Source organism: Triturus cristatus, chromosome 1_1, assembly GCF_964204655.1.
Source record: "Triturus cristatus chromosome 1_1, aTriCri1.1, whole genome shotgun sequence".
NCBI lineage: Eukaryota > Metazoa > Chordata > Amphibia > Caudata > Salamandridae > Triturus > Triturus cristatus.
The window spans coordinates 21424985-21439895 of NC_140579.1; the positions used below are offsets into that span (position 1 = coordinate 21424985).

The window sequence follows — 14911 nt, forward strand, 5'->3', positions numbered from 1 at the left end:
AGTGCAAACTTCCCTCACTCACAGAATAGGTACATCAGTGCATCAGCAGTGCAAACTTCCCTCACTCACAGAATAGGTACAGCGGGGCGGGAGCAGTGCGAGCTTTCCTCACTCACAGAATAGGTACAGCAGGGTGGGAGCAGTGCAAGCTTCCTTCTCACAGAGCAGGTATATCATGAAAACAGCAGGTCAAGCATCCCTCTAACAGAACAGGCATATCATGGTAGCAGCGAACAGGCATATCATGGTTGCAGCATTGCAAGCTTCCCTCACTCACAGAATGGGTAGATCAGTGCATTAGCAGTGCAAGCTTCCCTCACTCACAGAATAGGTAGATCAGGGCATCAGCAGTGCAAACTTCCTATCAGGGCATCAGCAGTGCAAACTTCAATCACTCACAGAATAGGTACATTAGTACATCATCAGTGCAAGCTTCCCTCACTCACAGAATAGGTAGATCATGGCATCAGCAGTGCAAGCTTCCCTCACTCACAGAATAGGTAGATCGTGGCATCAGCAGTGCAAGCTTCCCTCACTCACCGAATAGGTAGATCAGGGCATCAGCAGTGTAAGCCTCCTTTACATACAGAACAGACAATAAGAGGCAGCAATATATTCTTCCCACACACACAAACTACTATTTTACCGGCCTGACCAGCAATGTTATGGTAAGGCCAGTAAAAACAATGATAAACGAGCAAAAGTTGGTCTTTTTCAGCCTTTCAAACAAAAATTAAAAAAAAAATACAGGAAGAAATCACTTTAGAAAGTATTTTAGAAATGTTTATGACATTCCTAAAAGATTTTAAAAAGCGAACTTGCAGAATTTGCCTGTAAAAAATAACACAGATGATTTTACAGAAATCCATCTACAAGATTCAATTCTGCACTTACAGATCCTCGAAATACAACCACATGACGCGTAAATGGTGTCAATCCCAGAGGTAAATCACACACAGCAGAAGAGGCAGTTCCCTGCTCTGTGACTGTAACATGAACCCGGAAGTCCCAGCGCAGCCAGAGACGGGCAGACGCACAGACACACCCACTTCACACAGAGAGAGAAATGAAACTTAAGTTTACTTCCTGCATTTCTGAATCATGGCGGCGGCAGCTCAGCTCGGGAACCTCAAGGAAGAGGCCACTTGTTCCATCTGTTTGGAATATTTTAAGGATCCTGTGATGATCGATTGTGGACACAACTTCTGCCGCTCCTGCATCACTCAGAGCTGGGAGGGAAGAGATGGAAACTTCCCCTGTCCACAGTGCAGGGAAATATCTCCTGGGAAAAGCCTCCGACCCAACAGGCAACTGGGGAACGTGGTGGAAATGTTAAAACAGCTTCATCTGCCCCCCGTGAAGCCCCCGGAGGAGAATCTGTGCGAGAAACATCAGGAGAAACTGAATCTGTTCTGTGCAGAGGATCAGAGGATGATATGTTTGGTGTGCCGGGAGTCCAAGGACCATAGAACTCACTTAGAGAGTCCTGTAGAGGAGGCTGCAGAGGAGTACAAGGTATGTGCGTGGGCATTCATGGATTCCAAAGTCCCAGTGTGAGCCCCATTGAGGAACCTGCTGAGGAGCACAAGGTGTGTGTGTGGCTGTTCTGGAACGACAAGTGAAGGTCACAGGGTATGTCTGGAAATTCAGGGATCACAAAGTCCCTCTGTGAGTCCCATCAGGGAGGCAGACTGAGAGCAGAGCTATGTGTGCAAGTGTTCAGAGGTGACATGTCATTCAGTGTACCCCATACAGGAAGCTGCAGAAGAGCACAAGGGATGTGTGTGGGGGTTCAGGATTCACAAGTGAATACACTCCTGGAGTCTAATAGAAGATGCAGTGTCTTTGGGTGTGGAGGGATCAAAGGCACCCTGCGGGTCCCACATAAATGGTTGTCCAAGAGCACAAGGTATGTGAGTGGATGTTCAGAGTTCACTAACAAAGACATACAATGATTCCAACAAAGGAATACACGGCATTTAAATCAGATTTTATGCAAGGCAAGGGACATCTGTGATCATTTGGGGATCACAGTTCACTCTGTGGGTCTCCATGGGTCCCTGGAGAAGGGACATCTGTGATCATTCAGGGATCACAGTTCACTCTGTGGGTCTCCATGGGTCCCTGGAGAAGGGACATCTGTGATCATTCAGGGATCACAGTTCACTCTGTGGGTCTCCATGGGTCCGTGGAGAAGGGACATCTGTGATCATTCAGGGATCACAGTTCACTCTGTGGGTCTCCATGGGTCCCTGGAGAAGGGACATCTGTGATCATTCAGGGATCACAGTTCACTCTGTGGGTCTCAATGGGTCCCTGGAGAAGGGACATCTGTGATCATTCAGGGATCACAGTTCACTCAGTGGATCTCCGCGGGTCCCTGGAGAAGGGACATCTGTGATCATTCAGGGATCACAGTTCACTCTGTGGGTCTCCCTGGGTCCCTGGAGAAGGGACATCTGTGATCATTCAGGAATCACAGTTCACTCTGTGGGTCTCCATGGGTCCCTGGAGAAGGGACCTCTGTGATCATTCAGTTCACTCTGTGGGTCTCCCTGGGTCCCTGGAGAAGGGACATCTGTGATCATTCAGGGATCACAGTTCACTCTGTGGATCTCCGCGGGTCCCTGGAGAAGGGACCTCTGTGATCATTCAGGGATCACAGTTCACTCTGTGGGTCTCCATGGGTCCCTGGAGAAGGGACATCTGTGATCATTCAGGGATCACAGTTCACTCAGTGGATCTCCGCGGGTCCCTGGAGAAGGGACATCTGTGATCATTCAGGGATCACAGTTTACTCTGTGGGTCTCCATGGGTCCCTGGAGAAGGGACATCTGTGATCATTCAGGGATCACAGTTCACTCTGTGGGTCTCCATGGGTCCCTGGAGAAGGGACATCTGTGATCATTCAGGGATCACAGTTCACTCAGTGGATCTCCGCGGGTCCCTGGAGAAGGGACATCTGTGATCATTCAGGGATCACAGTTTACTCTGTGGGTCTCCATGGGTCCCTGGAGAAGGGACATCTGTGATCATTCAGGGATCACAGTTCACTCTGTGGGTCTCCATGGGTCCCTGGAGAAGGGACATCTGTGATCATTCAGGGATCACAGTTCACTCAGTGGATCTCCGCGGGTCCCTGGAGAAGGGACATCTGTGATCATTCAGGGATCACAGTTTACTCTGTGGGTCTCCATGGGTCCCTGGAGAAGGGACATCTGTGATCATTCAGGGATCACAGTTCACTCTGTGGGTCTCCATGGGTCCCTGGAGAAGGGACATCTGTGATCATTCAGGGATCACAGTTCACTCTGTGGGTCTCCATGGGTTCCTGGAGAAGGGACATCTGTGATCATTCAGGGATCACAGTTCACTCAGCGGATCTCCGCGGGTCCCTGGAGAAGGGATAGCTGTGATCATTCAGGGATCACCGTTCACTCTGTGAGTCTCCGCAGGTCACTAGAGAAGGCTGCCCATACCCATTAGGTAAGTTTGTTAGTTGTCAGTGCGTTTCAGTGTGTGACCCATGTAAGAAACTGCAGAAGATCCCACTGGGTGTCTGTCAGAGCCCCGAGGTTTTCACCTCGCATCACATAAGCAGCTGCAGCTAATCAGAAGTCATATGCATGTGGGTGTTTTGGGATACCAAGCAGGGCTTTAGGTGGGCCGGGTCTGAGCACCAGCAGTTATTTTTAGGGGGCCTCGAAACTGACCTCTATCGGGCTGTATTTTCGGGCCTCACAAAGGTAGTCCGTTTTCCTTTTTTTTAATTGGACTGCAGTGAGAGCAAGCACATCGCTCACTACTGAGAAGCGGAGACATCATGCCAGGTGAGCCACGTTATAGGGGAAGGGAAATCCTTTAAAGAGAGCCCTTTTCTCTCAGGATTTCCCTTCTCTTTTTGCAGTGTGTGAGAAGTTGGCCTGGTATATGCTGTCCACTAGTTATAGTGGGCACCTTGTACCAGTCCAAACAACCCTTATTGATGACAAGTTAAAGACAACCTTTTTTGAAAGCTATCCTAGTGGTAGCTGTGGAGAGCAGCCTTCAGGCTAAGTCTTGAAGGATTGTAAAGCAGCTTGATTTACCAGTCTATAATCTCTGAATGACCAAATGAAAAGAGATCCACACCAGGTGTGTATATAAAATATATGTATTTATTCTAAAACACACCCCCCTAGTCTCTTTATGAGGCTAGAAGTCGAAGGACACAAGTTACAAGGCAAATATCAACAGTAAATAAGCACAACATACAGTTAGCCCTAGGGGCGACCAAACCATAGACTAAAATAGTGGTATAAGAACCACGACTGAACTAGACACAGGCCTAGAGCCTCTAGAATCGCTGCGACCCCAAGGAACCACCCAAGGTAGTGACACAGGGGACCCACGGGGCCGTGTGCAGTGTGAGAACACAGCCGCGAGCGCCCGTTAGCTTCTATAGAGAAAGTCGCGGTTAGATTTTTAAAGCTAAAGGACACTTAGGAGAGGACTTGCAGCTAACCCTTTTAGACTTAAGGGGTTCTAGGGCCCACACCCACGGAAGCACCGGAGTACTCGTGTTGCCTCCCCCAGGGAAGCCGGGTGCATAGGTGTCAAATGGAGTCGGGTCGCTTCGTCGTTTTCAATGGCTGACTGCTGCAAAATGCTGCTGCCGGGACGAGGAGAAGTGTCCGAAGAGATCCAAGCCTGGATCGAAGATGTAGAAGACCTGAAAGCAGAGGGGACAGCGCATGGGTCACTTGCCGGTGACCAGGAGCATGGAAGTTGAATGAACACCGATGTCGGGGGTTTCTGGTGAAGAAGGTGAAGTTTGACTCTTCAGCCACGAGGACCAGGAGGTGTCGACGATGACCAGGAGCTGGATTCGAGCTGCCCACGAAGGATGTCGAGTGCTGCGGTGTCGGTATCCGGATTGGACCTAATAAGCCTTGGCAACAGCAACCCACGCAGAAATAGAAGAAATGCTTCGGTGCGGACCAGTAAGGTCCGAGGGACTCCCCCAGCAAGGAGGAGTGAGGGCACATCTGGAGCAACCAGGAAAGCCCAAGGAAAGCCAGAGTTAATTTCTCAGGGACCCACAAGTCGACGGACAATTGATCACAAGGATGCGTCGAGAAGAATCAATGGTGGCTCACGGGTCACTCGGAGTGGATAGGCCGACAACCTTCGGTGAGGTCACTGCTCAGTGCATGGGCTACGAGTAACCCAATACACAGCCTCTAGGAACATCGAGAAGCTGATGCACTAGCAAATGTGATCGATGTCCAGGGATTCAGGTTCCACGGTACCCACGAGGTCTACGGGTCTCAGCCTTGCTGGGGACTTGGGTCAGCCTCTGGGAAGTCTGGAAATCCACCTCTGGTGTTGCAAAGTCTTTGGCGTCTGGTGGGAGCTTCGGAGATGCAGACCGGACAGATGCTTCTTTGGTGCCTGCCAATCAGGGGAGTAACTCCTTTACTCCAAGGGAGATTCTTCAGTCATCTGGCGTTGAACAGATCGTCGAAGGTCCAGGATTCAGTTGCAGAGTTTCGTCCAGGAATATCTAAAGTTCTGGTTACAGGGGTTCCTTCTTTATACCCAAGTAAGGGGTTGGACTTACTCTGGGGACCCACCTACGTGGGGGGGTTTGGAAAGAGAAGTGGCTACACCCATTTCCTTTGTCCAGTTTCGCACCAGAGCAGGGGCTGGTAGCCCCTGCAACCGGTTTGAACTGGGCTATGCACAGGGACACCAAATGTGCCCCGTGTGCAGGACTTCACAGCACTCTTGGAGTGCTCCCACCCAGTCCCAATACACATCAGCCTGTCTGGGAGGTGGTTACACCTCCCTGTGACAGGAAATCTATTGTCCAGGCCTCCCCTGCCGGAGTTTCGGTCAGCAGTAGGAGGCCAGACTTGTGTCTGTGGCTGCAGCATCCATTTTGTGATGCTAAGGCTGTATTAAGTTTCTACTGGGTATACCAGTACTGCCATGTCTCTCCCTCTAGAAGTGTGGGATCATACTCCCACACCAGTTACTGGTGTGGGGGTATGAATCCAAGGTGTTTGACACCAAATACGACATGTATCCGTGCAGCCAGTCCAAAGTTAGCATTTACCGTTTGGTTATAATGTACTTAAGAGTATATGGTCAGGCTGCACCACTGACAACCCCGGAGGATAGATTCCGAAGGCTGCAGGGGTGCTCTGATCATGCATGGGCACCCTCTCACAAATAACCAAGCACCCTGCCTTCAGGATTGATAAGGCCTGCCATAGGGGTGACTGATAGGTTTATATGTGCAGTGATAGGTGAGATATAGTGAACCTACATCTCTGTAAGGGGTGCATGCACCACCTTACCCAGGCTGCAGTAGCAGTCCTGGGGTGTCATTTTGGATGGCTTTCCAGGGGTGGCACAATACATGCTTCAGCCCCTGGTAGGCCTCTGGGGTACCTATGCCCTTGGTACATAGTATACCATATACTAGGGACTCATAAGGGTACCCCAGAATCCAATCTGGAGTGTATCTAAAGTATATGAAATAATTTTAGAGAGGAAGCAGCTAGGCTGGGGTCCTGGATTACAGGGCCCCCGCCAGACTAAAGTCGAAAAACAGTGAAACATCTGCAAAAAGTCAGGGTAACCATAGGAAGCAGATCCTACTCTCCTACACAGTGCAGGAGCAACATCATCGTGGGATTATTAGGAGAGAGAAGAGCGCGCAACGCCCATTGCCCCGGGCTGAGACAGCTTCCACACACACGGCCGCACCCAGTACTTCACAGGTCTTTAAAAGACCATTTGCTTGTAAATGAGGCTCTGTTGTTTTTCACCCCTTTTCACAGCCCCTGCATCCCCACTCTGCCTATTGCTGGAAGAATTAGCCTCCCCCGAAATTTGGCTCTAGTTGCGCCTCTGCAGAACACCACAGGCAGCCAACTCCAGCACGACCCTGCTCTGACCTTTCACAGTGCCTTGTTTTAGTGCTACGAAAACACACACTTTGCCTGGCTCACTTTGGGGCAGATTTACAAGCCCCTTGCGACACATTTACGCCGCCGTTGCGTCACTTCTGTGACGCAGCACCCATGTAAATCATGCGCCATGTTGCGCCGTATTTACAACGTGACGCATCTAGGGAGATGCGTCACGTTATAAACCCCTGCGCCACATGAAACCTGCGTCAGGTTTCATGTGGGCGTTCCAGCGCAGAGTGGGCGTTCCCTCACAGGTACGCCTCGTAAAAGTGACGCAGTGAAATCTACAAGAATTCACTGAGTCACTCTTACGGCCATGCTGCTTTAAAACCCTGCGCCTGCTTGAAGCAGGCATAAGGATTGATGCAGCATGTTAGGCATAGGGCACCCCCGCCCTTGCGACGCGACTCCAGCACTATGCCGCATTTCCGCCAGGGTATGTGACACGCATCTGCCCATCCATGCGCCACGGCGCGCCGCATTGTAAATGCGGCGCATCAGTGGTGGCGCACGTGTGGTTTTGCGGGTCGCAAGTGTTCTGGCGCATCCATGCCGATTTGCAGAGATGCGCCAGACCTTGTAAATCTGCCCCTTTGTTCTCACACCCCCTCTTTAATATGAAGATAGTAGCGTCACCTTGTAAATATGACCCTTATGGCAGCAGTCCGCTGCAGTAAAGGGAGGGGCTATGGGTGTTGCTGTGGGCGTTCCACCACAAATCCCAGTGCTTTTCTAGGCTGCCCCTTATTTACAAGGGTGGTGTAAATATGGGGCAGCACCAAAAATAAGACCAGGGAAAACCTGGTCTTAAACAGGTGCAACGAGGAGAAATGATTAATTTCTCTCTGTTTTTGCTGTTTCTATGTGTGCGCAATTCGCCATAAGCGATTGCTCATGTGCAGAAAGGGGTCCCTTCCTGCACATAAACAATCATTCAAAAAATGACGTTTTCCAACTTCTATATGTGCTGCATTCTTAAGCACACATAGAGATTACAAATCGCCGTTAGTGCTTGTTTATGCGCAAATGAACAATCATTCCCTGCAACGCAGGCACCCTTGCGGCGCTAGGCAGCTAAATTTAGTGCCATCACTAGGGAAAATGCAGGAGTGCGCCGCATTCTTGCAAATACGGCACATCCCTGTGTTTTGAAACTGTTGAAGCGTGGCGTTAGACCTAGCTCCGAACATTTCTTTTAAATATGCCCCATGATGTGGCAATGCAGGGTTATATAAGGAGCTCATGTGGTTATGGTACACAGAAGAAGCGGTGCGGTAATGCAGGGTGTCGCACATGGTTATGGAACATGGCAGAAGAGGTGCAGTAACGCAGGATGTGGCACAAACAATCTCATGGTCATTGTACACAGCAGAACAGGTGCAGACGAAGAGGTGCAGTAATGCAGGTTGTGGCACACGCTGTCACATGGTCATGGTACACAGCAGAACAGGTGCAGACGAAGAGGTGCAGTAACGCAGGATGTGGCACAAACAATCTCATGGTCATTGTACACAGCAGAACAGGTGCAGACGAAGAGGTGCAGTAATGCAGGTTGTGGCACACGCTGTCACATGGTCATGGTACACAGCAGAACAGGTGCAGACGAAGAGGTGCAGTAATGCAGGGTGTGGCACACGCTGTCACATGGTCATGGTACACAGCAGAACAGGTGCAGACGAAGAGGTGCAGTAATGCAGGGTGTGGCACACGCTGTCACATGGTCATGGTACACAGCAGAACAGGTGCAGACGAAGAGGTGCAGTAATGCAGGGTGTGGCACGCGCTGTCACATGGTCATGGTACACAGCAGAACAGGTGCAGACGAAGAGGTGCAGTAATGCAGGGTGTGGCACACGCTGTCACGCGCCGGGGCCAGCGCGGCCGGTGCCAGATCTGGGACCTGGTTACGGGTGCCAAGGAGATCGTGGAAGCCACGCGGGGCTCGTGGAGGCCCTTGTGTGTGTTGTGTAGCAGCGCCCCGGGCAGTCGTGGCCCCTGGAAGCTGGGGCATAGCCATCGGCCCCCACACAGAAGACTCACCCACATCGGACGGCTCAGACGCGAGAGGTAGTGCGGCATCCTCAAGGTCGACCCTGTGCAGCTCGAAGGGGTCCGGCAGGCGCCTTGAGCCTCGGGTGTGCCCCGCAGGGCCGGGTGCCACCCCAGGGATTCCCTTCGACCCAGGAGCACCGGGGCAGACAGTGACACTGACTGTGCCCCGGTCGATCCTGTTGACCAACCTTCGTGGCTGGATGGGCCTGAGGGCCCAGAGAGGAGACCTGCTTGTGGTCGGGGCTGCGCCCACGGGGGAACTCCGGCCCGCCTGCGCCTCCCATCCTACTAGGGGCACTCGTGGGGCCCAAAAGTACCAAGACACGGCAGTGGAGGCAGGCACTGGGCCCCGCTGGCTGGGGTCCGCGACGGCCGGAAGTCGACGCTGCTGCTGATCGACGACCTTGGGACCTGTGCTGAGGGTGTCACGGCCCGGCTGGGGATACAGCAAAGGTGGCTCTTCACATAAAGGGCCTGTGATGAGACATGCCACTATTCCCCCGCCCCAGAGTGGATAGTGAAACCGCCCCATCGAGGGCCAGGTGGAGTGGACCACCCACACTTGAAGGTTGTGGGTCCAGCTCCAGCCGTTTTGCAACATCCTGGAGGGATTGCAGCCTGGGGCCCCGTGGGACTGAGCTGATGCGAGAAGACCTGTGGGCTAGGGGTCCGGCGAGTCTAATCCCGGTAGGCGGTCTACTTGGCTGGCTGACCCTGGGCTGCCGAGGCAGCTGAGCTAGGCTTAGTGCGGCTTGTGGCCCAGGGCGGCCAGATTCCGTGAGGCATGGCCCGCTGTAGTATACCCGAGTGTCCCCAACGGGGCACCTAGGTGGCAGGTTGCCTATCGGAGATACGTGCCAGAATCTTTAGCGGAAGGAAATACAATCAGAAGCGGGGTAGACACGGCGCTATGGCGAGCACTCAGGTCCGCGTTACCCTAGACACAAAGATCAGTGCTGTGGGTTTGGAGGTCTCCTTTTTGTGTCAAGATCTTAGAAAGGCTGTGGATCGCATCACGTAGGTGGAGACCTTTAGTCGTACAAGCGTTCACGGCCTACTATGCCTCCTTATACGAGCAGAAGGAACTCGTATCGAGTGTGACGATAGGGATTTTCTAACAGACATATCTCCCAAAAAGCTCCCAGACCACCTGTGTGACCAGCTAGATGCCCCCATAACCGCAGAGGAACTCGATGCGGCTTAAACCAACATGCACGCTGGCCGCGCGCCTGGACCCAACGGCTTCCTTGGTGACTTTCTACGACCACCCAAGGCGCAGCTCGGCCACATCTGTTGGATGCACTCCATGAGGCTCTGGAGCAGCACACCTTACTTCCTGATTGGCGCCGTACTGAGATAGTGGAGTTCCTTAAACCAGGCCACCCCCAGAAGAACCATCTTCTTACCGCCTCATCTTCCTCACTAAATTTTGAACCCACACAGTTGGGTAAGGTCCTTGCTGACCGCCTCCGCACATATGTCCAAGAACTGATGCACCCAGACCAGGCTTACTTCATGCTGCACCGGTCTGCCCAGCACAATATTAGACGGGTCCACAATGCCATTGCGAAGGCCCCGGAGCTGGGCTGCCCTGCGGCCATTCTTTTGGCTGATATAGATAAGGCGTTTGAGGCCCTAAGTTGGACTTATTTATTTCAGCTCCTCTGATCTCTCAACTTTGGGCCACGCTTTTTGTCCTACATATAATTATTACTCACAGAGCTCTCGGCCTCTGTGCGGGTTTACGGTCAGCACCCTTCCCAATACGTTGGGGCACGAGGCAGGGTTGCCCCCTGTATCCATTGCTATTTGCACTCACCACAGAGCCTTTAGCTACATGGGTGCGGCGGGACCCATTAATTCGTGGGTATGAATGGTCACAGGATCGGTCTGACAGAATTGCGCTATATGCAGATGACGTATTATTCTTTTTAAGCGATCCTGGATTTTCCCGCCCCCGGATTCTCCAGATACTTTGGGTGTTTGGGGAGACCTCTGGCCTTGGAGCTAATCCAGCAAAGCCAGTGTTATTTCTAGTATGCGGAGCCCATGGGCGCGGCTTCTGGGTTTCACAGTTATCCCACACAACTGAGGGCTTCAAATATCTGGGGGTCTTCATCTTGCCTTGTCCCACGATATCTTGGGCACATAATATCAATCCACGCACGTGATTCGCCCAGGTTAATGCACTCCTTAATAATTGCCTATGGGGAGGGGGCGACGCTTGTGTGGTGCTATGAACCTGCATGCAGTCGACGTACTGTGGCTGTCGCCGAGCTTCCAGGCTTCCGAGCATGGGACCTCATTGGAATCTCTACCCTGAGTGACATTCTGCAGGGACCCACTCTCAAATCTTTTCAGCAACTGCAAATAGAATACCACTTGCACCGGACACAGTTTTACAAATATCTGCAGCTGAGACACGCCCTGACTCCCCTAATCTGCTTGCTGGGAGGTCTACCAGAATTTCACCCCACTAGAGAGACGTTTACTAATGGGGGATCTTGGCACGCATAAGATCCGGCAAATCTACCAGACACTGACTACTCATACCCAAACCACACTACACAAACCCCGGGATGCGTGGGAAGCAGACATCCCTGATCTTACAGACGATGACTGGACTGAGGCTCTAGCTAGTCCCGAGGTGCCACTATAGCCACACGATACCGCCTAATTCCATTTAAATACCTCCACTGAGCATACTACACCCGCTTTACCCTCTGGAGGATCGGCGTTATCCAGTCCCCCACATGTCTGAGATGCAGAGAATCAGAGGGGACGTTTCAACTCACGGAGCTGTGGGGCACTGCAACCATTTTGGCATAAAATATCTTCTTGTCTGGGTCTGGTCCTGTCCTGGTGTCTTCCATTCGATCCCAAGCTTTTCTTACTTCACAGCACCGAGGGGATAGGGGGAAAATCACTATAAACTACATCTTCTATTTTTGGGCCTCACATTTGCCAAGAGGGGCATTGCCCAAACGTGTAAGGGTACCTCCCCGCCATCAATGGGTGGGTGGAGAAAGGCCATGGACAGATGCATGGAGGCTGAAATCGTGGTGTACCAGGCGCATGGTTGTTCACAAAAACATAGGAAAATATGGTCTTGCTGGGCAACAGACCGCGGCATAGACCTGCCTCCCCTGCCACCATTAGACCCTCCCTAAAGCAGGCAATCAAATCAAACTGGACCATATTTAGGGTAGATGAGTCGCTCTGTCTTCTAAACATGTACCCCTGAACATTTTGCGTATAGTTAATCATGTAGTAACCTGTGCCAAGTTTAGTTATTGGGCCTGTATGTTCACAGGCAATGTTGTTGTTTGAATATAATTGGCACCATCTCATATAAGCTGTATCCGAAATATATGCTTCGAGTACCGTCTGCTATGTACCGTCAAAGTCAATAAAATGTGTTAATAATAAACAAAGACTGCACTCCATATATCTACACTTATTTCTTCCACTCTCATCTCTGCAGGTAAAACTTCAAGAGTGGCGGCGTCTTCTGAAGAAAGAGGAAAAAAATATTCAGGAGTCTAAAGTCAAGGAAGAGGAACACTATAAAACCATGAGGGTGAGAGGCTGCAGTGAGTGCTGTGTCTCTGTGTGTCTGTGTGTGTCCATGCCCATGTCTTTTTGTGACCTCTTAGAGTTCAAGAACACAGAGGCTGATGAGTCACCCTACAAACTGGGTCATGGTCCCCACCGAATAAATATACTGACGAGAGTCACTCCACTTGGATATTGGGGCTGAAACCGGCCACGGGCTCATCCTAAAAACATCATAAAATCAAGAATTACTCTTCTGATCCTAAGGTAGTACTTACATACTCACATGGTGTGTGTTAGAGTATGTGTGCACAGTTGTGGCATTATCTGGCTGTGAGTACTTAGCAGTGTGTGTGTGCGTGTGTGTGTGTGTGTGTGTGTGCGCGCGTGCATAAGTGTGTGCATGCATGTTCTCACCTGGGTGTGCATGTCTAAGTATGTGTTCAAGTATGGATGGCCCTGGAGTTATCTGTGGGAGTGCATGCATGCTGAGCATCTCCATATCTGTCTGTGTTTTGGGCTTGAATTAGTGCCTGTATGTGTCTGCATATGCATATATAGGTTTTGAGATACAGAGTATGCAAATACATGTGCGTGCCTATGTGCATGTGTGGTTGAGGGTTGTGTATGCTTTAGTCTGTATTTATTGGCTGTGGGTTTGTACTTACGTATGTGGATGCCTCTATGGGTTTGCGTATCGCAAGGTCTGATATATGCATGAGTGGTGAGTTACACAACTGTGAGATTTTATATGCATATGTGTGTGAGTATATATATATATGGATGTGTGAGTGTGTGCATGCACGGCCTGAAGATATCCATATGTGAGTCTTTACAAGGTTTGTGTGTGAGTGTGCACATTAAATGTGTGCATCTGCATGAGTGTGTACCTCTGGGTGTGTGTATGCATGGATCTGGAGTTATACATCTGTGGGACTGTATATGCATCTGTGTGTGAGTATATATATGTATGGGTGTGTACCTCAGGGTGTGTGTATGCATGGATCTGGAGTTATACATCTGTGGGACTGTATATGCATCTGTGTGTGAGTATATATATGCATGAGTGTGTACCTCAGGGTGTGTGTATGCATGGATCTGGAGTTATACATCTGTGAGACTGTATATGCATCTGTGTGTGAGTATATATATGCATGGATGTGTGCCTCTGTGAGTCTGCATGCATTGCCCAAAGATATCCACCTTTGAGTTTGTACAAGGTTTGTGTGTGAGTCTGCAAATTAATGTGTGCATCTATATGAGTGTGTACCTCTGTGGGTTGTGTATGCGTGGATCGGTAGTGATCTATACATCCAACAGACAAAGCAAGCCTGGAGTAAGCCCCTTCCTAAACAAAGGTTTTAGCAATGTAATCACGCTATGGTATTGTATATACAACGTCAAATCAGAGAACATCCAACAGAGTTCGTCGAAGTAATGGAAGCTCCAACATTGTGTACATGAGTTTTAACCCACGAATAGTTAATCTATACCAAATGCCTTCTAATCTTAGCACGTTTCGGGACATTTAGATTCCCTTCTTCAGGACATAAGCATTTCTAATTCTAGGAATGAAATGGGCAGAGCACAGCTTCAGCCCCTGACCTTGGACATTCTCTGTTCTGCTCAATCCCCATTGCAAGGTTTTCCTGCAACAGCCTCATTAATCGGCCTTAGTTTGGCGCGTCAGTTTTTATGCCTTCATTAGACCTTTCTTACAGGGATAGGCCACAGCTGACGGGAATGTCCCAGGATAACTGGTGCACCTGGCCCTGCCTCAGGATGGGAGAAGGGGCGGGCCTGTAACGTGGAAGCCCCTTCAGCAGTGGTGCACATTTATCACCACTCTGACACTGCCATTGGTCGCGATATTTAAGTATTCAACAGGGGGTGTCTGTAGAGATGCATTTAACAAGGGCGTCACTGCCATAAACCTTTCATGGTATCTGATAAACCCTCCCACAGTTTTCATGAAGTGTTTCTCCTGAGGTGCATCGGGTCCTACTTTATTGTACTCATTTTGCAGACAGAGGAACTAGATCCACCCTCTAAAGCTTTGAAACTGCTTGAGTTGAATTTTATGGCGCGACACAGAGGCTAACATCATGCAAATCTCCTTTATTGCCAGCTCACGGCAGCAACAATTGAAGAATATAGAACTTCAATAACATTTTAATAGGCTATAAAGTCCCGCCGCATGCAGTTTTCTCCCTTTCGTTGTTGCTTCTGCTCACAAGATAAGTACAGCCTTTAGAATACTAATACTGAGGGCTGATTTCGATGTCGCCGGTCCCGACCGCCTCATTAGGATGCAACGGAACACTGTTCTGTCGCATGCCTAT

General features: G+C 50.4%; 1 protein-coding gene across 1 annotated transcript in view; it reads left to right on the forward strand.

Moving 5' to 3' along the window:
* The first annotated feature begins 1010 nt into the window (after window positions 1–1010).
* LOC146869182 (E3 ubiquitin-protein ligase TRIM39-like) overlaps window positions 1011–14911 on the forward strand; it is an 83575-nt gene continuing 69674 nt past the window's right edge. The window contains exons 1-2 of the mRNA XM_085643051.1: window positions 1011–1515; window positions 12499–12594. Coding sequence (XP_085499177.1) covers window positions 1102–1515; window positions 12499–12594 — 510 coding nt within the window. The 5' untranslated portion in view covers window positions 1011–1101. The remainder of the gene's footprint in view (window positions 1516–12498; window positions 12595–14911) is intronic.